Source organism: Leptodactylus fuscus, chromosome 1 (genome assembly GCF_031893055.1).
Source record: "Leptodactylus fuscus isolate aLepFus1 chromosome 1, aLepFus1.hap2, whole genome shotgun sequence".
In the NCBI taxonomy this organism is placed as follows: Eukaryota; Metazoa; Chordata; class Amphibia; order Anura; family Leptodactylidae; genus Leptodactylus; species Leptodactylus fuscus.
In genome coordinates this window covers 194410220-194437617 of record NC_134265.1, presented here as the reverse complement: position 1 = coordinate 194437617, position 27398 = coordinate 194410220, and the positions used below count along the sequence as shown (strand labels likewise).

The following is a 27398-nucleotide window of genomic DNA, read 5'->3' as shown; positions in this document are numbered from 1 at the left end:
ACATTGACTAACTGGTACAGTGGACTAGAAGGCCCTGTATCTTTCCACATTCCCACAAGCAGCATGACAACAAAGTAGTTGAAAGAAACTGACCAAGTGAGAGGACAGTATCTACCTACAACAAACTGGGTTAAGGTTAAATTAAAAACAGACACACCAGGAAACCCAAAGTACAGCTGAAAAGCTTACACTGAGCTAGTTCCATACATCACATGCATGCGTGATTTACATACCCATAGCAAATACATCAAGCCCTGTTTAGGGATTTCTCGTTTTCTTCACAGCACATGACAGACATTTTTAACAGAGAACCTCTCCTGTGGCCACAGTGTTACAAAACCTAGCACTGTTTCCTGGCCTCCCCACCCCCTCTCTGTGCCTCTGAAAATAACTTTCATATGTTGGTACATGCACCCAGGGGCATTAACTCTTAATATGCTATAACAAAGTTTTGGAACTAGATTTTAGGTCATAAGACAACTCGCAAACTAATTGTAAAAGATTGTATTGCAAGGTTTACATACTCTCTTGTTAGGGGGCGTTCACACTACATCCATTCTGAGATAGTGTCCGAAAAAAAAAAAAAAAAAAAAAAACATGTCTATCATAACAGACCTATCAGTAACAGTGTCCATTTTTTTTTCTTCCTCCTTTCTGTTTTCTGAGCATGCGCAAAAAAAATGGATAGTAACGGACAGGCGTCTGTTATACTGTCTGTTAGCCATAGACATTAGTGTAATGGATGCTAGCCACAGACACTACTAACGGTAGCGCGGATGCCCCCTTATCTTAGCTGTCCTTATGCAATATTACCATTCATCAGTACACTCTATCCACATCAGTCACTCTCCCAAGGACAGCCATCACAAACTTTTCACTTTCTTTAACCATGCTAACCTATTTGTATTATCACTGGAACTAAACAGAAAAACTCATAAATCACTAAACCTTCTGTCTGACTAGTCTCCTCCAAATTGCTTCTGTGGTCATCTCTCCTAACATGGGTCCACCTTCTTTCACCATGCTCAACTCTCCCAGCATACACAGAAGTCCCACTAACCTAATACTCATTGTATCCCTTCTTCTTACCCTGTGCCTTTTAATGGTTCCCTCTGGAATACCCAGTCAGCAGGATATTGCCTGCCATGCTGCTCCATCTCACGGTGGTCCAAATTTTCTCATTCTTCTAGGCCTGACAGAAGGCAGGGGGAGGGGTAGGCATACTTCTATCATCACAGTGAACTTTTCCGATCATTACCTCAGCACCCTCATTAATCTTCCCCTCATTTAAGTTCCACACCATAAGACTCTTCTTCCAACTATCCCTGCAAATAGTTATCTACTGTCCCCCTGGCTCACCATGCCAATTCCTGGACTTCTTTGCTTCTTGGCATCCCCTTTTGCCATGCTGTGAAGTTTCCATCCTCATCATGGGAGACTAACATCCTCATTAAGGCTAAGTTCAGATGGAGTATTCTGGGCTGGAATCTGAGGCAGAGGCCTCTTCAGATTCTGGTCCAAAGTACAGGGTAGCCGCGACTGGATGCCGGTGCAGTGCACTGCGATCCAGATTAGGCCCAAATGAATGGGCCTAGTTGGGAGCGTCTTCAGGCGGATCCGCGAGGCATAATCCGTGTGAAGAATGAGCATGTCCATTCTTTTTTCCGGGAGCCGGAACAAACCGCTCCCGGAAAAAAAGAAACCACCAGTTCCCATTGAAATCAATGGGAGCCGTCTTAGATTTTGAGGCGAATTCGGCCTCAAAATCCTGACCAAAAAACTCTGTGTGAACTCAGCCTAACACTGCCATTTCTCCAGCTGCCTCTAATTTTCCATCACAACTTAATACTTTTTCCGCACAGGGCCACATCTGCCATAAGGCAAGATGAGCACCTCAGCTCAGACAGCAGATTATGGAGTCACTGATGGGGTGGGATAGAAAGCATTGAACACACCCAGAAATTTCATTCGGACTGAACAAACCCGAAGCGAAATTGCTGTTTTATACTTTGGGGATATCTTCAGATCCCAGAGTATAGTGAGTGGAGACCCAGAAGTGATCAAAAATAACAAAACAGAGTTACTCACCTCCCCTGGTCTCCGCTGTGGCTTAAAAAGACCAATGCCAGAGCCCAGGAGAGGTGAGTAACACTGTTTATTGTATTTGATCACTTCCCCTGAGCCACCACTAATTACCTAAAGAGACGATAGAGTATCATAATAGTTTGTGACTGGTAAATTCATAGGGGCCACTATTGGACACTATACTGTATGCTTTATGGGATTATTCTTAAAGGGGTTTTCCAGGAAATGGATAAAATCCAAGGGGGCTATGGCAACAAAAAAAAAAAACAACCCGCACTCGCCTGTCACTGGGACTGTGATGTCTGCCATCGTAGCCCATTCGGTTGTGCACCTTACCTCATTCTCTAGAAGTCCTGCACCTCATGTGACCACTGAGGCCAATCTGAAGCTCAGCTGTTGCTATAGAGGGACTGGTGATGCCACTCACATGTGTCATCAGATGTTGACAGCAGACACTGTAGTGTTGGCGACGGGTGAGTATATTTTTATGTTATATCTGTCCAACCCTTTTATGCTGAGCACTGAGGCTGGGTGTATGTCCCCAGTTTCTTTTGATTACTTTGCATGTGCCGTGGGGTTCAGTGCCACATCCCATTCAGGCGGCTTCATTGCAGTCAAGTCTAAATTTCTATCTTCAGGGGAGTGGGCTCAATTTCAATTCCCACCTCAGGCCCCATAAAAGTGGCCCTATTTCTACACACACAGACTGCAATAAGACTTTTTCCCAATTTTTTTTTTTTCAGTTTTATTAATTCTTCCCACCCACTTGCAGACATTAACCTTCTTTCTTTTACCATCAGTGCTTTCTCTCCTGCTCAGAGCATTCCAACCCATTGTACATACAGGAACGTATGTGCCATTAACACCCAGCAACACTCACTGTCTGCCATCTTTTTACGCTCCTGTCCCAACAAGGCCACCATTTACTATAAAGCAACTTTTAAATAGTCAATAATTTTACAGTCAGGATACTTAGTCTCCTTTCATAGAGCATGTGACTCTGGACCAAAATGTAATACACTAATTAAAAATGTGGCTGATTTCTACCTGAAAACCTCTTTAAAGTTCCTGCTACTTCTTGCTAATTTGCTGTTCACTCCTGTTACTAAGGAAGTCCCTCTCTAGATACCAAGATAAGCAGGATGGAATGGAATTTGAGGGTAGAGGGAAGTACTTTACTTTCTTCACAAGATGATTGGAGGTGGAGGGGTTGATTCTGATCACAGCCTGCACAGACATGTCTGCAAGCTGTTGTGTTAAAAATCTGGGGATGCTGAAAAGCTCACAGCTTAAAATGTAAGAAAAGGTCTTCTATGTACTTTTATGTACTTCTGGCTGTGTGTGTGGTTACAGATGGAATATTATTCACAGACATCAAGCAGCTTTACTGACTGTGCTCAGAGTGTTTCTAGTGTTCTTGGATCTGCAAAATTATGGTCACTTGGGCTTTTAATCAGCTATTTTATTGCAATTATATAGTTACTCCTGACAAAATGGATCATGGACATTATCAATCATGTATGTATAAAGAATCGTATTGGGTCAGAGGCAAATGTAAATTGTATTTTAGCCATATGTTTATTAGCAGTAGAAAAACTAATATGGCATCATGTATGAAGGCTTGTACAGTCATAGAATAGACTGCCCAGCAGCACCCTGCTAATTTCAACTTTTCATGACATCTCAGAAACCCTTTAAAAGTCTACTGGATGAGGTGGCTCCACCCTCCACACAAACCTTTTGGCAAATATGTTGGCACACACCACACAAGCGTTTTCTTCAGTGGTGCTATAGGTGTGCTGAAAGTCTGTGGAAAAAATTACAAACACACACAGACTCCACTCCATGTTTATGCTCAAAAGCTATAACTCTGCCCTTCTCCTTGCCAAACAAGCATATTTCACAACTCGCATCTCCTTGCTCTCCAATAACCTCTAAATTACTCTTTGAAACTTTTCACTCCTAATGCCCGGTTCACATAAGAGTCCGCATGAGGATCTCTATGGATGGAACACAAATGCAACTGCAAGCGCTGTGCAGTTCAAGCGCATGGACCCCATTATACGGAACACATCAGCATATGTGAACCAAGCCTTACTTACTCCCAAGGTGCAGGCACTTATCACAAACCTCTGTGTTAACCCCTTCAAGCAAAATCACATACATGTATGTGATTAGGCGTGAGTGGCTATATGGAGAGGGCTCAGGAGCTGAGCCTTCTCCATGTACTGGAGATGCGCAGATGTCATTAATAACAATCGCTGCCTCTCCAGGACATCATGGGAGGGCAGTGATCAGTTGCCTTGACAGCTGGGAGCATATTCAAGGCTCTCAGGCTTGTTATTAATATAGTTCTATTACACGGACTATAGAACTGCAATATGTTAATATAGCAGGCTATTGTATGAGTGAGCAGTCTCCCAAAGGTTCAAGGTAAAAAAACAAAAAACAAACAAACTACACTATAAATTAAAGGGATCCTATAATTCAGAAGTAATTTTTTTGTCCCTAATACATCGGAATAGCCTTACGAAAGGCTATTCATCTCCTAACTTTAGATGTCTTCTCCGCGCCGCCGTTCCGCTCAAACAGCACTGGGGGCGTCCTCAATGCTGCCAGAGAACTCTCCCGCGCCGCCTCCATCTTCTTCTGGCGCAGGCTTTGAAACTTGTAGGCCTTGGGCAAAGCCTACTGCGCTTGCCCGCGGCCACATGAAAAATGGCCACTTACACAATAAGTAAGTGGCGATTTTCTTGTGGCCTGTGGGCATGCGCAGTAGGCCCTGCCCAAAGCCTACAAGTTTCAAAGCCTGCGCCGGAAGAAGACACAGGAAGAGGATGTTCCTGAAGAAGATGGAGGCGGCACTGGAGAGTTCTCTGGCAGCATTGAGGATGCCCCCAGTGCTGTTTGAGCGCTGGGGCCCGCCCCCAGTGCTGCAAGAGAACTCATTTGCATACCGTCCAAAACCGGTATTTCTACGGAACGGCGGCGCGGAGAACACATCTAAAGGTAGGAGATGAATAGCCTTTCTTAAGGTTATTCCGACGTGTTAGGGTGCATTCACACTACGGAACGCCAGCGTGTATCACAGCCGTACACGCCGGCGTTACAGCAGGGCTGCCGGACACTTTCCATTCATTTCTATGGGAGCCGGCATGCGAGCGCTCCCCATAGAAATGAATGGACTGCTTTTTTCCATTCATTTCTATGGGGAGCGCTCGCATGCCGGTCATGCTTGCAGTCAATGCCATAAAAAATTTTTATAAAAAGAGATCAAACCATGATACATTCCCCCAAAATGGAATAAAAATGACATTTTGTCCCAAATTTAAAAAAAAAAAAACCCAAAAGACAGCTTAACCAACTTCATACACGTAAATATGAAAAAGTTACAGGTGTCCGAGCATGACAAAAAGAAGTTTATCAATTTTGGTATCGCTGTGATTGTACTAACCCACAGAATACAAGTAACAATTCCACAATTCCAACTCTGTCTGAACTTTTTTCCAGCTTCCCAGTACATTGCACAGGATATTGAATGGTGCCATTACAAAGTACAATTTGTTTGGCAAACAATAAGCCATCATGTGACTCTAAAAATTAAAAAAAATTATGGCTCTTAGAACGTGGGAAGGGGAAAAAAAAAATCAGAAATGCAAAAACAAAAAAAATGGCTCAGTTCCCACTTAATTCAAAGACAAAATCGATGAGATCCATCAGGAAATAACAGTCCAATCACTAAGGAACATTGATCCCCTCACCTAATAAACATCATATTGTTCAGCCAATTACAGAAGTAGTCTCCCAGCTCAGATCTTTGATTCTTCTCACCCCATTACCTGTATTAGTGACTATTCACTCGCACCTTCTCTAGTCTCTGTCCCCAGCTGTCACTACTTCTCTTGCTAAAAATACATAATTAATATTATAATACATTTTATTTATATAACACCAACAGATTCTACAGCACTTTACAAATAAGAAGTACATGAACAGACAATACAACATAACACATTGTATTGTTATTGTATTGTAACAAAAAATTAGTATATCAAGCAATAGCACTAAGATATTTAACCTCACTTTCTTCTGGAATCTTTCGCTCATCTGTTAACACTAAGATATTTAACCTCACTTTCTTCTGGAATCTTTCGCTCATCTGTTAAACATGATTTATAACCCTATTACTATTTTTATTTAAGGTGGCCACATACTGCTTAGGACTAACACAGGGCTATTTAAGACTAGGTTGAACCTCTGGGCCTCATAGGAGGCAAACCTTTGTTTCAAAAGTGAACAGAAGAAACTGGTAATAAAAAAAAAATGCTTCTTTCTCCATTTATCAGGCTGCATTCCTTACCACACTTCACTCTATGGTCTCTTACCCGTATTAGAACCTGCATTCAAGGCAAAGGACTGTTAGTTTCCCACTCTTACACAAAAGAGTGTGAAGGAGGTTGCTAGGGAAAGAAAGGAAGAGAGACATACAGACTACTGCTAGCTCTACTAAGCTTAAAGGGGTTGTCCCATCACAAGGATCCTATCTATACTGCTGGTTAATGTGGATGTAAGACTTTTCCTAAATACATTGCTTCAGCAAAACTGCTTTGTTTGTCCACTATCTTACTTTATTCAATTTTTTGTGGCCACAGCCCTGACCTAGCTGCTCCTGAGTCAAATGATGTATCTGCTGCTCTCAGGGGGGAGGGGCTAAGTGCAGGGAGCGAGCCTGTGTATCTAGCTATTCCTGTGTCTACACCACATGTGACCTAGGTCCTGCACTCAGATAGGGGAGAGGAGCTGCTTTCATTTCTTCTGTTCTCCCAGTTATCAGGCTAGCTAATTCAATTGTGTTCATTATGGCAGAGACAGGCAGTCTCTGTATGTAACACAGAATGGAGTTGCTGCTGCCTGTACTTCATAGTTCAATGTGGGTGGGCGGAGCTACACGTGAATTTGGGGGCGGAGCTAAACGGCAGGTTGCCTATGAAACCCCGCCCACCAAATGATGCAAGAAACCAGGAAGAAAGAAGATTTTACAAGAGTGAAGACTGCTGAGTATGTGAGGTGGGAGTACCCCTTTAATAAAATAACTCTCTATATGGACAACTAGTATAATGCAGGTCAGAAACATTGCCTGGACATGTGGTGAATAGAGATGAGCGAACAGTGTTCTATCGAACACATGTTCGATCGGATATCAGGCTGTTCGATGTGTTCGATTCGAATCGAACATCACGTGGCAAACTCCAAAAAAATTTGATTCCCCTCCCACCTTCCCTGGCGCTTTTTTTGCACCAATAACAGCGCAGGTGAGGTGGGACAGGAACTACGACACCGGAGGCATCGAAAAAAAATCGGAAAAAGTCATTGGCTGCCGAAATCAGGTGACCTCCATTTTAGACGAATAGTGGATTTCAAATCCGGGTCATATGAGAATGTGAACTTTGTGACTTAGAGAAAGGGATAGCTGTACAGGCAGGGATAGCTAGGGATAACCTTTATTTAGGTAGGAATGTTATTAAAAATAACTTTTTGGGGCTCTATCGGGTGTGTAATTGTGATTTTTGTGACATAAACTTTTTCCCATAGGAATGCATTGGACAGCGCTGATTGGTCGAATTCCGTACTCTGGCCAATCAGCGCTGGCTCTGCTGGAGGAGGCGGAGTCTAAGATCGCTCCACACCAGTCTCCATTCAGGTCCGACCTTAGACTCCGCCTCCTCCGGCAGAGCCAGCGCTGATTGGCCGAAGGCTGGCCAATGCATTCCTATGGGAATGCAGAGACTTAGCAGTGCTGAGCCAGTTCTGCTCAACTACACCGTGTGCCGGTCAGCCCATCAGATGTAGCAGAGCCGAGGGTGCACTAGAACCCTTATGCACACTCGGCTCTGCTACATCAGATGGCTCTGCCTTGGCCAGCCTTCGGCCAATCAGCGCTGGCTCTGCCGGAGGAGGCGGAGTCTAAGGTCGGACCTGAATGGAGACTAGTGTGGAGCGATCTTAGACTCCGCCTCCTCCAGCAGAGCCAGCGCTGATTGGTCGAATTCCGTACTCTGGCCAATGCATTCCTATGGATTCCTATATCCATACTCGGCTCTGCTACATCAGATGTAGCAGAGCCGAGGGTGCACTAGAACCCTTATGCACACTCAGCTCTGCTACACAAGATGGCTCTGCCTTGGCCAGCCTTCGGCCAATCAGCACTGGCTCTGCCGGAGGAGGCGGAGTCTAAGGTCGGACCTGAATGGAGACTGGTATGGAGCGATCTTAGACTCCGCCTCCTCCAGCAGAGCCAGCGCTGATTGGTCGAATTCCGTACTCTGGCCAATCAGCGCTGGCCAATGCATTCCTATGGGGAAAAGTTAGCTTGTGAAAATTTCCATGAAATAAAGTGACTTTTATGCCCCCAGACATGCTTCCCCTGCTGTCCCAGTGTCATTCCAGGGTGTTGGTATCATTTCCTGGGGTGTCATAGTGGACTTGGTGACCCTCCAGACACGGATTTGGGTTTCCCCCTTAACGAGTATATGTTCCCCATAGACTATAATGGGGTTCGAAACCCGTTCGAACACTCGAACAGTGAGCGGCTGTTCGAATCGAATTTCGAACCTCGAACATTTTAGTGTTCGCTCATCTCTAGTGGTGAATAATGCTTAAAAACTTTCTCAAATTGTAAATTGTATGCTGAAGCCTCTTTTGCACATGGGGGAAAAGTCGACTACTTTAGGCGCCATCCCCTTAGACAGAGGTTGCCTGGAGCAGCTGACAGAGTGCAGAGTCTGGGTGTCAGACCCCACTGATGTGAAGTGGATTGACCTATCCTGCAGGTAGGTCATCACTATCAAAACTGCCCCACAGTCTAGAGAACTCCAATAAAAAAAAAGTATTCTGCCATTTATCTGTAGCGACCATAAAACACACAAAACCTGCTGTACCTTCTATAAAGATGTAATGGTTACCTGTACTCATTTAACTGCATCATTCATAGCTCCACGCCTTACAATCCCATAATAAAAAAAAATTAAAATAAAAGGTTGCTTTCCCTTCCCACTGCAAACTACATTCAACTATTTAACTGTAATCAATAGTTGGGTGATAGGACAAGGAAGACTGCATTAGCCAGATCAGATTGCTTCTCCCTTCAGGCGATTTCACTTTTTTTAGTCTGCAAGCAGAAGCATTGGGGAAAAAAAAAAAAAAAAAAGCATGAATGAGAATAAAACTTACATTAAATTTTGAGGCACAAGTAGCCCAGCTCTGTCTGTAGTTTTTTTGTTTGTTGTTGTTCCCCCGATCTTTTTTCTCATCTCTTTGCACCAAATGCAGTGCAAGCTAGAAGGGAGGCTCGTGCCGAGTAACAACATGTCCTTGATATCTCATTCAGGAAATGTTCTCGTGTGCAGAAGTGTCTTAGTTCTGTAACACAGGCACTTCTGCACACCAGATAACATATCCAGAAACATGTACTTACATGGCTTGAAACCTTCCCCCTTCAATAAATCTACAGACACAGAATCAGTATGAACTCAATAATGCAAAGATATAGTCTTATCAGAGTAGCAGTAGGACCCCCACTGTCCTGATCTCATTAATATTACATTTCCATAGATTATTAAAGGGAAGGAGTCATTGAAAGCACTGCATGTCACTATGGTATTCACAATGTACAACTTTTCTGTACACATGCAAACTCGGTCAAGCCGAGTACATACGTATGGGATTTGGAAGGGATAGTCTACAGCTGCACATAGGTTCCACATACATATATGTTATGTATGGCCAACTTCATTGCCATTGTACGATGATACGGTCATCTAACATACCAGCTGCATTTAACAGTTTTGTACAAAGACCCTGTTATATGAAGTCATAAACTTACATCAGGAGGCAGAAAGAATAAAGCAGAAACTAGAAGAAAAACTGCCAAAATAGGAGCCAAAGAAAGTGTGCATGCACCATTATAAGTTCTGACATTGGCCACCTGGACTTGTTCAGCATAGGTTGTATGTTCTCTAAGGGCTAAAGACTTTACCATACTGCTAGATTTACAGGTGGTATTTCATTGCATCTGGCACTATAGTGTTTCTTAGCAAATAAAAGTATTGGGTATTCATTATTCATATAGGGGGGAAAAAGCCAGAACTGCAATTCCAAAACTGTAAGGCTGCACAGATATTAGCAAAGTATAGGGGTTTTAACAATCCTACCATAATATAATATAGTTCTATGCACTGCTGTTCATAGACCCACAATGGGGTACATTTATCAACAGAAGTCAGCGCAGTCTATATTTGTGCCAAAATTTATGGTGGACAGCAGTTACGACATACTGGATCAACACTTCTGAAAAAAGGGCGCACCAGAATTAACGAGGTTTAGAAGTTTACTTTACAACACATTTATGACACACAAAAGAACAAGCATGGTGCAGATTCTCTTTTGCAAAGCAGGCCAAGTTTAAAGAGGACCTTTAGTCACATTGGCTGCCTATTCATTATAGAATAAAATATAAACTTATCACACTGATCCACAAGGCTCTCCATAATACTGCACCTCCCTACATTTCCTCCTTCATCTCTGTCTACTGCTCAACCCGTGCTCTCCGTTCCCTCAATGACCTAAGACTTACATCCTCTATTATCAGAACCTTCCACGCTCGTATACAAGACTTCTCCCGAGTTGCACCACTTCTCTGGAATGCTCTACCCGGACAATCAGATTAACTCCCAATTTCTACAGCTTCAAACGCAAACTAAAGACACATCTTTTCAGACAGGCCTATCACAATTCCTAATGTAAACCCTTCCGTGCCGAAATTAGAATTCCCAAAATTTAACCCACCTCTGTTCCAGATCCCACATTACCCCACTTTATATGTCCAAGAACCATCCACATTTTAAAGGACACGACTGGTGACGGCTCATAGTTTTATGCTTGTGTAATGACAGCAACCTCTATTACAAAATTGTCTGACCACTCTATAAGCAATGCTACCTCCAATGACGCCCCTGCTACCTCATAGATTATTAGCTCTTGCGAGCAGGGCCCTCAGTCCCTTTGTGTGAAATGACTTTCTTTGTAATGTATCTTTTTGTCTGTATTTGAACCCTACAAATTGTACAGCGCTGCGGCGTATGTTGGCGCAATATAAATAAAATGTATTATTAATAAATATGCCCCAAACACTGTAAATGTTATTCTGGTATTGACTGCGCTATTAAGCCAAGCTAGGTACATAACCATATCTGTAGGCTAGACAGGGAGTTTGGCTGCCAGACAAAAGCAAAAGAAGTGGCAAAATACAGTAAATCCAAGACAGCACATTCAAGTCTTCTCATACCCATCCTGAGATATTATACCAAAAAGATTTTTTAGAAGCACAACTGAATGTGTCTGTCACTCTGGTAAGAGGCAAAATACTAGAGCCTGTGCCAAACAACCCCAAACAGAACAAATAAAAAAGGTACTGAAAATTAGGAGAAGAAAATTTGTGAAACCATGTTGACAGAAAAATAAAAATAGGACACAATCTATTTAAAAGGGTATGTGCTATCCCCTTCCAACAGTACATGGAAGTTTATTTATAAAAATGCACCAAACTAAAGTACGTAATTTATGAAGACTGGCATATTAAAAGCCAGTCTCCTCCAAGGTGTCTAACCTGCGGTGGATGCTGCTGCAGCCAAGTGAACCACAGTGAAACATGTCAGTAAAGAATTTGCAGGATGACCAAGTGATCTTTAGTCAGGGTGAGGAATCACAGATAAAGTCTTCATGTAGTCCTAAATTAAGTGCCATTGGAACAAGTTAACAGATACTGATAAATTATTATAGTCATTTAACCCAGCTTGCAGCAGGTCTGTTCCCTGCTCAAATACTGATGTTCCGGGCCAGGGACAAGGCTGTTTCACCATGCCAGAGAACAGGTTCTCAGATGTTGTAATCCATTAAAGAGGACCTTTCACCACCTCCAACAAATTCACCTCTTTACATCAATTAATAGCTGCTACTCCACATAAACTGATTTTTTTGTCTAGTCTCCACCATTCCTAAGCAATCAATGCTGTTAACTTTGTTGCCCGTTATGCTACTTAGCCTCTGTCGGGCAGGAGCAGACAAGGGGCGAGATTCTGACCTCTGAGACAGGATGGGACGTCCCGTGACCATTCCTTAGGTCATTGATTGGGCTCAGCGGGCAGGTGTAGTGAGGACTTCTGCCAGAACAAGCTCCTGAGAGCATCTGGAGCGGACAACAGTGGGAGACACCGAAGCACCGGCAGTAGTCTATGGGATCTCAGAGTTTCTGCATGTAACCACTTTTTAAGTGGACAGGGTTTCTATCTTTCGGGTCTACATGCGGACCCAAAAGATGTAAACCCAAATGCTAGTGTGAACTTAGCGTTACAGCTTAAAAACAAAGTAAAATGTTAAGCTAAGTTTTCAAGATGCCCCCCTTTACAACACATAAAAATCTCATGCAGGCTAGTTCACATGTGGGCAAAGGGGAGGTTTTTGACAGCGGATTTCGCTTCAAAATCAGCCCCTTTACAATGGAGCCCTATGTGAACAGCTAGCTTTTTTTTTCTGCATGACCTTTCTTCAGGCGTTTTCCGCCTGAAGAAAGCAATAGAAGTGAATGGGAGGCAAAAAATGCAGCTAGCAGAAAAAAGACGGTATGCCCTATCTTCAGGCAGATTTCGCAGCTGAGTCCGCTGCGGCGTCCGTGGCTCGAGACTCCCTCCTGATTAGGTGCATTCATCTGGGCCTAAACAGGAGCGGTATGTCGATGCACTGCATCGGCATCCCATCACGGCTAGCCACGTGAAAAAGCCACACAGCAGAAAAAGGTTTCCGCCGTGTGAATTAACCCTTAGAAAGGCTTTTCTTCCCTATCTTTATAATTCTGCTCCTTGCCACCATTCCGTTGATATCCCAGTTTTTCACTGTATGCAAATAAGCCCCAAGGCAGCACAGGGGGCGTCCCATGTGCTGCCTGAAGACTCTCCAGCGATGATTCCATCCTCGACGTCATCTCCCAGCCGAGCCTGCGTTCGGGATCAAAATCCGGCGCATGCCCAGTCGGCTCTGCCATCGAGCTTTAGGCAGAGCCCACTGGGCATATCTGTTTGGCCATTTTACTGTGGCCTGTAAGCGGCCACAGTAAAATGGCCAGACATGTACAGTCAGCTCTTCCCGAAGCCCTATCAGACTGAGCATGTGCGGGATTTCAATTCCGAACGCAGGCTCCAGCGGGAGAGGAAGGTTTGAAGAAGATGCTGAAGGTGTTGCTGGAGAGTCTGCTGAAGACGCCCCCTGTGCTGTCAGGAGACTCATTTGCACGTGGTGAAAAACCAGGACATCAACGGAACGGTGGCGTGGAGCAGAATTATAAAGGTAGGGAAGAATAGCCTTTCTTAAGGCTATTCTGATGTGGTATTACTTCAAAAAGGGATTCTAATGATATCATCTTAAAGGGATTCTAAGATCGTGATGCAACCATACGTGCAATGTCCAGCACATGCAAACTTTGATTTTGTCAGTCTAATGTCTACTGAGACTGTCTGTTTGCAAAACCCAACACAATTTTTTTTTATGGTAGATAAAGGGGTCAAAGTTGCCTAAAACAGGCAACAAAAAATGTGTATAGCCAGCATAAAGGGAATCTGTCAGCTGTTTTTATTCTTCCACAGTAAACTGGCTCCACTACGTGTAAGATAAAGTAATGACCTTTCCATTGGTGCCTCTCTATTGTTTGCACGTGAAATTATAAATGATTGAAAATCATAAAGGGAGATTTTGATTTTATGTCCAGTAGGCGCGATTACCAAGTGGACATTGTAACTAGGCTGAAGCTTCCCACAATTATTCCACCTAGCTTCTGCTCCTTTTCCACACAATTTATAAGAGTGTCAAAGCAGGTACAAGTGAACGCAAAACCATTAAAAGGATTTTACCATTTGGAAAACTTAAGACACATTGGTGGGGGCCTAAGCAGTGTTTGTCCCCTGTTTTGAATGGAGTGGTGGTCAGGCAATGTATGAACACTGCAATGATTTCAATGGGAGTACTGGAGACCAATGTAGTTCAGCTATTTCTGGAACTCCCATTGAAAAAAAAATAGAGCAGTGCATGCAATGCCTAACCAGTGCTAGTGATGAGCGAACACTGTTCGGATCAGCCGATCCGAACAGCACGCTCCCATAGAAATGAATGGAAGCACCTGTGACGCCGGCCGGCGGGAAAGTCAGCATTATAGGTGCTTCCATTCATTTCTATGGGAGCGTGCTGTTCGGATCGGCTGATCCGAACAGTTTGCGCTCATCTCTACTAACCACCACTTCTTTCTGAACAGAGGACAAAACTCACCCATTCCTCTGATCTATGAAGTCTGAGTAATGGACCCACACCAACTCCTCCTAGATACAGAGGGAAAGAAAGACCATTATCTAAGCAGTTCACCAATCTGTTATCAGGTGCAGATAAAGATTGTTTGAGACAGAGGTGCATGGAGTGGGAAGTATCCTGCATCAGTACAACTACCTTTTACTGTTTAATACTGCTACCCATGCTGAGAAGCAAATAGAAAGCCTATGTCTAGCCAAAATATTATTCCTGATTCTTTGGCAGAAGCTGTACTGTACTTTGCATTGCACAAGCGCTTTTTTCAATTCATAAAAGACTAATCTGGCAATCTCTGCTATTTTTTAAACTCCCATAAACTTGTGGCTGTGAACAGGGCACTGTCTATATAGATATGGGTGACTAAGGAGGGCCTATTATGCATGGATGGCATATCCTGTGGCAAAGTTCTGTCTCTAGAGAAATTATATAAACTCCATCAAATAATAAGCCATAAGTAGTGGGGAAAGGGAAATGCAACAAAGGAAGCAGCTGGGGTTACTCATATACTGTATAAGGCAGGCACCGTCTGACATAAAAATATCAATAGAGCCAGACAACAGCCTAATAAATTCCCCACAGCAGTGCAAGCTATTATCAGAGCACTCCAGTGTCTGCAGACAGCTACTTCAAGAGCAGAGATTGCTATTGATGTGATTGCCAGTTTATTAGCCAATATAATCCTCCGGTATAGATGACTTTATCATACTTCATACCAGTGATCATACTCAGAACAGGAAGTAGGTTAAATGAGTACAGTTTTAGCTAGACAACCTCCCTGCCTAAGATTACACGTTGTTACAATACACTGGCCCTTCTTCAGTCTCTTAGCTCATTTGCTGGGGGGGGGGGGATGTGATGCTGTCCATTACTCATAGTGGTCAGATGTAAGCACAGAGCCAGCACTTCCCATAGGGGGCGCCACCACATCGTGACAAACCACCCACAGTCACAAACACACTTACCTCACACTCCTGTAGGAGTTCTGTCCCTCAGGGGCCATTTCTAAGAAGAGGTGCAAGTCAGGTCTTAGAGGGTTAACAGCACAGTAGGTAGACTATCACTGCCTCCCATTGAGCTTGTGCCAGTGCCTGAGGAGTTCCTGAGGTGAGGCAGAGAAGACGATTTACCTACACACTATCTCCTCCCTACATTCCTTCTTCTAGTTATTGTTCTCGTCTGCAATTTCCCCCAGTAACTTATCCTCACAAAACTCTTCTTTCTTCTTGGTTTTCTGCAGAGTAAGGAAGCTCTGCTTACTCCCTGCTATCCTCTCCCCCCCTTGCCTTACTTCCTCCCTGTGACGTCACGGCTGTAACTTTACTCCAACCCTCCTCACGCAGACGTCCCAAACCTCGAGTCCTCCACAATCATAGAGAGAACGCAGTGAGCGACTCTCTTACCATAGAGAACACTAGCCAACTACTTAAGGCATGCGCAGCTACGTATGAAGTTTGACTGTTTTGGCGGGAGAGTCAGGGAAATGGCAGACTCTGTGTAAGTATGAAATAGTTTTACATTTCAAACCTTTGACGCCGTCTCTTGTCACTGTTCGTTGCCTTTATCTTCTAACTAATTTCTCCTGTAACATGTAAAACACACACCTATAAAATGTGTGTGTATATATATATATATATATATATATATATATATATATAATTTTTTATTATTAAAGCTGCTACTGGAAAGCATATTTTAGACTCTATGAGAAGCTATTTCAGTCCCATGGTCACAACAGTTTAAGGGCCCGTTCACACAAGAACAGAGGGGTAAGATTATGGTGCATAATCCGCCCCCTCACAATGATGGTCTATGGAGACCACTAGCGTTCTTTTTTCCGCTAGCGGGAAAAAGAAGCGAGCTGCCCTTAAGGGCTTGTTCACGGGGGTGGATTTTGGCACTGAGAGTGACGCGGGGAGCCGTGTCAATCTCGGGTCAAAACTCGCCTACCATGACGGTCGCAGCTTCCCCGCCGGAGTCGGCTCAAATGAATGGGCTAACTCCAGAGATTGCTGGCGGAAGGCCGTGGAATCTGCCTGAAGAAAGGGCAGCTTGCTTCTTTTTTCTGCTAGTGGCAACTTGCCGCTAGCAGGAAAAAGAATGCTAGTGGTCTCAATAGACCACCATTGTATGGAAGCGGATTTTGAGGCAAAATCCGCTGTTAAAATCTACCTCCTTACCCCCTTGTGAACTAGCCGTTACTCAGGCGGATTCCGCAGCGCGTTTAGCCGCTATGTCCACCTGGCGGCAGCAACCTCCGGAGTCGGCCCATTCATTTGACTTCCACCCTCTATCTAAAAAAGTTGCGAGCGGGAGATACACCACAGTGTGCCAATTTGGAGCGCATTTTTGGACACTTTCAAGGTGCATTCGCATTAGTAAATGCGAGCCTAAGTGTTTTTCTTGTTTTTTCCTCCCGTATCCCACCCCATTCTGAATTTGTTTCCACCTACCTAGTACTTTTTACAGAATATTAAATGGTGCTGATTAGAGATCAGCGAGTAGTATTCGATCGAATACCTCGCTCCAATAGAAATGCGTGTAAGCGGCCGAACACCAAGGGGTTAAGTGCAGTGAATATTTGATGCGCTTAACCCCTTGGTTTTCGCCCGCTTACACGCATTCCTATGGGAGTATTCGATCGAATACTACTTGCTCATCTCTAGTGCTGATATGAAGTACAATTTATCCAGCCCTCATCTATAATAAAGTTAAGGCTTTTGGAAAGCAGGGAGTAAAAAAGTGCTGCATTGGGATGGGGTAAATATGTTTGTTATGGTGTGTATATGTAAATAAGGTGTTTTGTTTTGGTGTTTTTTTTTTTTGTTTTTTTTTTTTTTAAGGGATTCTACCACTAAAGCAACATTTTATCTAATTACCATGTCGGAATAGCCTTAAGATAATCCTTTAATAGTCCCACAGTGGGGAAATTTCAGTATGTTTCATCTGCATAGTAATACAGATACATGATAATACACAGTAAATATTACAGAAGTAGTAGACACACATATGCTGAGAAAGATATACTAGGAGTCCTAAGGAACAGAGCAGCTACGGAACAGAGAAAAAAGGAGGACATTCATAATCATTAGTTCTCTGTGCGGAGTGTCTCCGCTTGGTCTGATGTAGATTATACAGCCTGGTCGCGGTTGGAAGGAAGGACTTGCGATAGCGCTCCTTCTCACACTTGGGGTGAAGCAGACGGTCACTTACAGTGCTGCCAAGTGCCATCAAGGTCCCATACATGGGGTGGGATTTGTTCTCCCGCATGGAGGTCACCACGGATAGTATCCTTCTGTCACCCACCACCTGTACTGGGTCCAAGGGGCTCCCCAGGACAGAGCTGGCCCTCCTGATCAGCCTGTCAAGTCTATTTCTGTCCCTGGTTGATATACTGCTCCCCCAGCAGGCCACACCGAAAAAGATGGCTGAGGCAACCACAGAGTTGAAGAAGGCCCTAAGAAGTGTCCCCTGGACTCCGAAGGCCCTCAGCCTCCTGAGCAGGTAGAGTCTGCTGTGGCCCTTTCTGTGCAGCGCCTCCAGGTGATCAGCCCAGTCTAGTTTATTGTTGAGGAGCACACCCAGATACTTATAGGTCCTGACTATCTCAATGCATGTCCCTTGGATCTCCACCGGGGTCAGAGCACTCCTCCGTTTCCCAAAGTCCACCACCATCTCCTTGGTCTTCCCAGCATTAATCCTGAGATGGTTCTGCTGGCACCATTCAACAAAATCCCGGTTTAAGTCTCTGTATTCCCTATCGTCACCATCAGTGATAAGGCCTACTATAGCAGAGTCATCGGAGTACTTCTGTAAGTAACAGCTGAAGGAGTTGTGCCTAAAGTCAGCAGTGTACAGTGTGAAGAGAAATGGGGCAAGAACTGTACCTTGTGGTGCCCCCGTACTACAGATCACAGTGTCAGACACACAGTCCTGGGCTCTCACATACTGAGGGCGGGTTGTCAGGTAGTCTAGGATCCAGTTGGACAGGTGATGGTCCACTCCACCAAGGTTCAGCTTCTCCCTCAGTAGCTCTGGCTGAATGGTGTTGAACGCACTGGAGAAATCAAAGAACATTATTCTCACAGTGTTCCCGGGTTTCTCCAGGTGAGAGAGAGCTCTATGAAGAAGGTGGATGATGGCGTCATCTACCCCAATGCCCGGCCGGTAGGCAAACTGGAGGGGGTCCAGAGCGGAGCTCACTAGGGGGCATAGGTGTGTCAGGACCAGTCTCTCTAGGACCTTCATCAGGTGGGATGTCAGTGCTACAGGTCGGTAGTCATTGTAGTCCATCGGGTTGGGTTTCTTTGGGACTGGTACCACACAAGATGTTTTCCACAGTTGAGGTACCACTCCCAGCTTCAGACTCATATTGTACATGTGCGTAATAATACCACACAGCTGGTCACTGCACATTTTAAGAACTCTTGCGCTTATCCCATCGGGTCCGCCGGCCTTGTCTGCCTTAATCCTCTTGATTTGCCGACACACCAGAGACTCCTTGAGGATCAGACATTCGGATTGCAATTTACTGCCAGTCGGTGGGGGTTGGGTCTTAGTGTGTGAGGGGAGGGGGGTTGCTTGTGAGGGGGGAGTTGGTTTGGAGTCGAATCTATTGAAAAATAGATTAAGCTCATTAAGCCACTTCCTGTCTCCTCCTATCTGATGAGCTGCCTTTTGTTTGTGTCCGGATATCACCTTCAGGCTGTCCCAGCGTTTTGCTGTCTCTTGTATAGCAGGTTACGTACTGTGTGAAGCCTGGTAGAGTGGATGCTGGGGAGACGTGGTTGAAGTCTCCAGACACTAGGAGCAGGGCATGGGGGTGAGATGATTGCAGATCGCTCACAACCGCATGGAGGACTTCACAGGCAGCATCAGCTTTAGCAGAGGGGGGGACATATGCAGCTAGTACGATAACATGTGATAGTTCCCTTGGCAGGTAGAAAGGTCTCATGCTCACGGCCAGTAGTTCAATATCCTTTCCACACAATTGTTTCTTAACTACAACATGTCCTGGATTACACCATCTCTCATTCACAAATATTGCGATCCCTCCTCCCTTGAGCTTACCGCTCTCCAGCGTCCTGTCCGCACAAAGAAGTTTGAAGCCCACCAAGGAGGCGAGTGTGTCCGGAGTGATTTCAGTAAGCCAAGTCTCTGTAAGCAGCATCATACTGCACTCACGAAACTCCTGTTGATGTCTGGTCAGTGCTGTCAGTTCATCCATCTTATTCACAATTGATCTCACATTCCCCATAATGATAGCCGGAATTACATGCTTGTTGCGATTTTTCCTTGCCTGTTTTGACACACCGGCCCGCCGTCCACGTTTCCTAAATCGCCTGAGTTTTCTTCTTAGCTCATGTGGGATGATAAGACCATGCTTGCTGTCCTGTCCTGCAGCCATAAGCTGTAACAAAGCCTCCTTTGTGTACACAAGCCTCCCCTGTGTGTGTGAAGGCATTGTCCCGCACAAACAAAGGCTCAAAAGATTCCTTTGAAGAAGTGTTCTGCCGCAATTTCAGTCCAGCAATATTAGTCCAGCAGATCCAGCATACTAATGTTCCTTATAGTGATAGACAAGGAGTGTAAAATAGGAAAGGAGAGAGAATATCAGTTTAGTTTGTAACAAAGGCTGCCACACATGAGGGCGCCTGGTAGCTTAAGAATGGCTATTCGTCTCTTACCTTTAGACATGGTCTCCGTGGCGCCGTTCCTTAGAAATACCGGTTTTAACCGGTATGCAAATGAGTTTTCCGCAGCTATGAGGGCGGGCCCCAGCGCTTAAACTGCGATGGGAGCGTCCCCACTGCTGCCCGAGAGCTCACTCCACCGCCGTCTCCATCTTCAGCTGCAACCCCGTCTCTTCTGTCTTCTTCTGTTGGTCCAACTTCCGACGCCTGCACAGTACGCTCCTGTATTGAACTACAAGAGCAAGAGCGGTCCCCCGAACTCGCTTAAAAAATGTGCCGCGAAAAGCACTGCAAGCATCACTTTTCTCAATGCATTTTTCACCCTTTTTGTGCGGAAACCTGGTGAACTCATTATTGAGGTCTATGAGGTCCGTGAGTAACGCTTTTTTTTTAAATGGATTAGATTTCTGTTTGGGGGTCCCTCCAAGTGGACACAAGTGTGAACCTAGCGTAATAGAGATACTATAACAAACATTTGTAATGGTCATTTCTCGCCAAGCAACTCAAAGCATACGGAGTGTGGAATAGGGGAGTTAATTTCTGCCAAACAGAAGCCAATTTACCGTTGAGTGTATTTTTGACAGTGACACAAATAAGATGCAGATTCAAACCCAGTACTTAAAGAGGACCTTTCACAATATCCGGGCACATGCAGTTCTATATACTGCCAGAAAGCTGACAGTGCGCTGAATTCAGCGCACTGTCGGCTTTCCCGATCTGTGCCCGGTGTGAAGAGCTTACGGCCCGGTACCGTAGCTCTTCTATGGTCAGAAGGGCGTTTCTGACCATTAGCCAGAGACGTCCTTCTGCCTCGCGGCGCCAATCGCGCTGTGCTGTGGAGCCGGGAGGAACTCCCCCCTCCCTCTGCTCACACAGCTTGTCCATAGACGAGCATTATCAGGAGAGGGAGGGGGCGTTCCTCCCGGCTCCACAGCACAGCGCGATTGGCGCCGCGAGGCAGAAGGACGTCTCTGGCTAATGGTCAGAAACGCCCTTCTGACTGTAAAGCGCTACGGTACCGGGACCGATAGCGCTTTACACCGGGCACGGATCGGGAAAGCCGACAGTGCGCTGAATTCAGCGCACTGTCAGCTTTCTGGCAGTATATAACACTGCCTGTGCCCAGATATGGTGAAAGGTCCTCTTTAAGTGTTGTAAGGTAACAGTGCTAACCACTGAGCCAGCATGCTACTAATAAAGAAGCTTCTCTGGAAGTAGTCAAGCACTTGCGATCGGTCTTCTTTCCACTGGCTGTATGCACAGCCTATACTAGCACCACATGATTGAGATTGGATATCGTCATTGGCGGTGAAACTAAGATTTGCTTATCAAGCCTACGTGCCATTCATCAAGCCTACGTGCCATTCTAACTGCATGCCATGTTGTTGCTATACACCACAGCACAAGGTGAGCATTTGCTGGTAGGCTGTTTTTGTTGTTTATTTTCAGCTCACATGGTACTATCCTATATAGCACTGGGTACTGTTCTTTTTGTTTGAATCTACTTAGGATTGTCCTTGTCTCCTTTTCTCCATGTTTATCTAGGCCTATCCAGAAGACATTGGAACTGTCAGATTTTCTCCACCTACTATTCTAATGAGATGGCAGCAGAACTGTAAACTTAGATCATAATGCTCTACCATTCCACTGTTTTATCTCTGTGCTATAAAAAGACAATATTTATTATGGCACTGTTGGAATTTATTTAAAAAAAAATTTCCCTCTGCATATTTGGTTTAACCCCTACTTGCATCATATAATAGTATGGCTACATACGTACGACCATAGTGGTTTTTACTGTCCACAAAAACTAATCTGCAAGAAAATATTGCAGATCAAATATTGTTGCATCACAATTTCATCCACAGATCTGCAAAACACTTGTATGATCTACTAGCTGGTATCCGCTACTTCGTCTGCGGTGACTGTAGAAGTGGGTAAATACAGGCGCGGGTAAGGTTTTCGTACTGTGTATAAGGTATGGGATATGAAATGTAACTGTGTATCTTGTTGTTGCTGTAATTCTGAGAGCACATGAGACTTTTGTGTTTGAAGTTCATTTGTATTTCAGCTGCTATACGTTGTTCTGAGAAACTGTACATACATGGTGTCTTTGGGACAGAGGTATTTCAAGTGAATATACTTCGATATACGACATTGTATGATTTATTTTCCGCCAGTACATGTAAGTTTTGGGCACAGGATACTCTGGAGCAAGCAACATAGTCTGTCCCTGTGCATGACAGTTTAGTAACTCCATGCGCCTCTTATTAATAGCAATTAACCCCATCATGTCCCTCACATTAACCCTTGTGTAAGAGTTACTGATATGTGAGAGACTTGGAGGTAATAATTAAGTATCTTCATTATTGAGGTCTTTTATTAGTACCTCCATATGTCTCACATATTAGTAACCTTTATATGAGGCACACAGGGGTTAATATGAGGGACATGATGGAGTTTATTCCTATCAATGTGAGGCACACGGGGGTTAATATGAGGGACATGAAGGAGTTTATTCCTATTAATGTGAGGCACATGGAGTTACTAACACTAAACTAATAACCCCAAATGCCTGACATTAATGAGAACAGTAATCCTATGTACCTGTGTGTTTTTCAGTTTCACTTTGCTAGCAGCTTCCTTTCCTCCTTGGGGAATTTTTGCAAGATGCAGACCACTATAGCAGGCACAGACCTGAGCGATTAAGCTCCACCCCCTGGGTTTCCTGCACCCCTCTCAAAGGGGAGTGTCCTTATGCCTCAGCTCTAGCAGAGCACTGAAGAGACCTCAGACTTCATTTAACTCTTGCAGGTCCTGTGCTGCTGGTGTGCCAGTGAAATATGGCAGGAGTGCCACTCTTGGCACGTGTGCCAGGGGTTGCTGACCTCTGCTGTAGAGGGTAATATGTATTTTGTGGCTTGCTATGGTCCAAAGTGTGTGAGATTGCAGAGATAGTGATGTGAGTTTGGGTTTTGTGGGGGTTCTGGGAAAAATGTATGTGCGCTATTGTGATGAAAAGTAGCCTATTGCGCAATCCAGTGTAGTACCTATGTTTGTGAAAAATTTCAGCCAAATCGGTGGAGCGGGTTTTTGCGTGATTGAGGAACAAACATCCAAACACACAAACATCCAAACTCACAAACTTTCACCTTTATAATATTAATAGGATGCTTGTATTTGTCTCTGTCGCAAATATAGACAAGAATAGGACCTGCTCCATAATTTGCAGATAGTTTCTGCAGCCTAGACACTGATCAGTGAAAACTACAGACATGTATGCGGCCATAGGAATAAATAGGACCACGTACTATCTGCAATTTCGTGCAATATACTGAAAACTACAGCCGTGTGTATTTTGGCTCTAGTCATGGAGTGCTGTAACTTTCCACACTGTTAAAGTTGTTCTACCCAGGATAACCCACTTAATAGTTTTGGGAGTATGTGTCTCTGCTGACACAAGGTGAGCGCATCATAGTGAACACGGAAATGGCATGTTTCTGGAAAAATTCTAATTTTCACTGTCAGCTGAGTATTAATTTCTGTAACTTTTGTACCCAGGATAACCCATGTAAAAGTTCAAGGGGTGTGTGTCTCTTTTGACACAGTGTGAACAATATAGTGAGCACTGATATGGCATATTTCTTTCTTTAAAAATTTAATTTTTGACTTTGCACATTTTTGGGAAGCATTCTTGGGCGTTAAAGGGCTTGTCCCATCACAAGGATCCTATCTATACTGCTTGTTGGTGTGGATGTAAGACTTTTCCTAAATACACTGCTTCAGCAAAATTGCTTTGTTTGTCCACTATCTTACTTTATTCAATTCATTGTTGACACAGCCCTTGATTCATCTGCTCAAAAGTCAAGTGATGTATCTGCTGCTCTCAGGGGGAGGGAGGAGGGGCTAAGTGCAGGGAGCGAGCCTGTGTTTCTAGCTATTCCTGTGTCTACACCATGTGACCTACCTCCCTGCTGTCAGATAGGGGAGAGGAGCTGCTTTCATTTCTTCTGTTCTCCCAGTTATCAGGTTAGCTAATTCAATACAGGCAGTCTCTGTATGTAACACAGAATGGAGTTGCTGCTGCCTGTACTTCATAGTCCAATATGGGTGGGTGGAGCTACACACGAATTTGGGGGCAGAGCTAAACGGCAGGTTGCATGTGAAGCCCTGCCCACCAAATGATGCAAGAAACCAGGAAGAAAGAAGATTTTACAGCAGTAAAGACTGGTGAGTATGTGACGTGGGAATACCTCTTTAAATAAGTTCTCTACTCCTGTAACTGTTTGAAGAATACAGGATGTGAGAAGAGGAGGCAGCAGTCAAAGCTGCTGAAACACGGAGATTTTAAATAAAATCAATCAAAGGGGGCACAAAGTAACAGTGAGTATTTAACACTACTGTGGATTTATTTGCTGTTAAAGGGGTTATCAGGCTAAAATTCTATTTCTTTTAATTATGCTGGGGGAGGTGAAAAAAAAATCTTCCCTGTCCCCGGAGCTCCAATGCCTTCCAGTGCAGTCTAGTCCTGCAGCTCCATTGTTGTCTTCCAGTGGAAGTCTCTGCTACAGGTTATCAGTGAAGTCTATCAGCGACCTAAGGAAGGGATCTGGGATGTCACAGCCGGTGAGGAATTCCACTGCAAGACTGCCAAACAGAAGGACTGGACAATTTGAAACAGTGCAACAATCAATCCCATTTTATTTTATTTGTTGTTGGTAACTTTTTTTCCCCCAACACTATTGCCCTCTATCAAAACCACCACCACCATCATACATACTTCAGGCACCCTCTTCACTGCACTGACCCTTGAAAAGTGTTGTAGGGTTACTACTTGCAGCCTCCAGGTCTTCCTATATCGGGCTGCTACAAAAGTGTGGCATCACAAACTGGATCATCTGTCTGCTTTGGTGAGCAACTTTGGCTTGAAATTGATATATTCACTGGTAAAATGGCCCCAAATTGATTTTTAGCATTACTGAAGTGTGTGGAGATTATATTTTGTTAAATGAATGCTTTTCATGTGTTTTGTTGCTAGAGAATGCTAGAAATGTAAGATTGTTTGCAGCCTGTGATTTGCGCCAGTAAAATAGAGGTTAGTCAGCTATTTTGGGACAGCTGCATAGAACTCTGTACTTTTCTTGTAAACCATGCCAGGAGCTGTAGTCCTGTGCAAACAGCTGATGGGTGAAACGCCCAAAAATTTTACTCCACCCATTTAAAATTGAGGAGTAATCTTAAAGTTTGCTATTGTGTAGGATAAATAAGTATATTACAAAAATGTTCACCAGTCTAACTTGCTTTTACTAGAAAACAAGCAACCATCTAACTGAACATTTGTAAGAGAAATCTATATACATTTGTATTGCCGGTATGTAACACTGTAGCACTTGCCAAAGGGAGGATTGTAACTTCAGATTACTGTATCTTCAGATTTATACAACCTGGAGAAATGGTTCTTGTATTACTTGAAAGCTGATAACAGCTTTGATGCATAATGTGCCAAGGCTATACGAACCCACCACACGTATTCATGCAATAACAAGTGGAAGTGTTGGGTAAAAAATGTACAGTATGTGCAGTGAGAGGGTCTCATTGAAGGCTTAATTAGTGTCTGCAAACTCTGCAAAAAAGAAATTTCTTCCTCAATTCTCGAATCATCTTTTTTCCAGTTGAAGGCCACATGGATAATGGCAAATTGTAGTCCACAGTCTTTGCTCCCTAGCTAGGATTCCCATACAGTTTAACCATCCTGTCTTATCAAGTCATCTTTTTATGTTACAGTTCAAATTCATTGGAAAATGGATCACAGAATAACTCGGGAAGTAGTAGTGGTGATTCAGCTCTGAAAAAAGTCAAAGGTCAGTAGTTTTTTGTGTTTTTTTTTTTTTTTTTTTTTTTAACGGTTTTATATATGAAAGAGTTTTTCCTGGCTTTTTATTTATTTATGGCCATCAGAATCTGATTTGGAGAAAGAGGGATCTGGTTGGTTCTCTGCCATATGTTTAGTCTAGATCAAATATATAACCTACTTTTGGACTTTTTCTGTTTGAGTTTTTTTCTGTTTTGATTTGTAAAGATTTGATTATCCAACAATTGTCAGTTCACACAATGCTGATTTAGGGCTTGTTCACCCGAGGGGAAGTTGGCAGCGGATGTTGACGCGGAATCCGCCTCAAAATCCGCTGCAAAAAATGGCTCCATTTGACTTCAAAGGCTCGCTTGCCACAGATTCCGAGCTGAGTCAGCCACGGCGTGAGGATCCGACCCATTCATTTGGGCCTAATCCGATGCAGAATGCCGCTATGGGATGCCAGTGCTTGGCACCTGTGACAGAATGTGTACACACTGAACTCCGTGTGAACTAGCCCTTAAAATAATTTTACTGTATTCTTATGAATGGTCATCAACTTTTCTATTGTGACTATTAAAAAGCACAATTTGCAATATTTGCTGTAAAGACAATAATTTGATATCGAGAACATATCTTTTGCCTAAGAATATAAGGATCTGGCTGTGAATGTGGCTGTGGAGGCAAGGCCATTGTGTAACTTCAGATAGAATATATTAAAGGGGCTCTATTATTGGGAAAAGTAATTTTTAACTAATCACATCCTTGTATAGCCTTTAGAAAGGCTATTCCACACCTACCTTTAGTATGTAAATTGCCTCAGTGGTTTCTGAATAAGTCCGTTTTATTCATATGCTAATGAGCTTCCAGCCAGCACAGGAAGTTCCCAGCAGCACTCGTCTCTCCTATTATCTCCTATGTGTATGCAAACAGGAAGCAGGAAGTCAGCAGCAGCAGCCTGTGCTGTGCTCATAGGAAACAATAGCAAAGGGATGGGGCCACACGGTGGCTCAGTGGTTAGCACTGCAGCCTTGCAGCGCTGGAGTCCTGGTGTTCAAATCCCGCCAAGGGCAAAAAACCATCTGCAAAGAGTTTGTATGTCCTCCCCGTGTTTGCATGGATTTCCATCCCATATTCCAAAAAAGACATACTGATAGGGAAAAAATGTACATTGTGAGCTCCATATGAGGCTCACAATCTACATAAAAAAAAAAAAAGAAAAAAAAAAACAATAGCAAAGGGATGCATCGTGCACCAGTCTAATTAGCATATGAATAAAAACGGACTTATTCAGAAACCACTGAGGCAATGTGCATACTAAAGGAATAGCCTTTCTAAAGGCTATGCAAGGATGTGATTAGTTAAAA

General features: G+C 43.9%; 2 protein-coding genes across 5 annotated transcripts in view; one reads left to right on the top strand and one right to left on the bottom strand.

The window, feature by feature from the left end:
* Positions 1 to 15774, bottom strand: part of MYO9B (myosin IXB) — a 148228-nt gene extending 132454 nt beyond the window's left edge. For all 4 annotated transcript variants that reach the window (XM_075280924.1, XM_075280941.1, XM_075280933.1 and 1 more), the window contains exon 1: positions 15453 to 15774. The gene's annotated coding sequence lies outside the window, so the exon portion shown is untranslated. The remainder of the gene's footprint in view (positions 1 to 15452) is intronic.
* Positions 15775 to 15949: 175 nt separating this feature from the next.
* Positions 15950 to 27398, top strand: part of HAUS8 (HAUS augmin like complex subunit 8) — a 60276-nt gene continuing 48827 nt past the window's right edge. The window contains exons 1-2 of the mRNA XM_075281622.1: positions 15950 to 15984; positions 25965 to 26041. Coding sequence (XP_075137723.1) covers positions 15971 to 15984; positions 25965 to 26041 — 91 coding nt within the window. The 5' untranslated portion in view covers positions 15950 to 15970. The remainder of the gene's footprint in view (positions 15985 to 25964; positions 26042 to 27398) is intronic.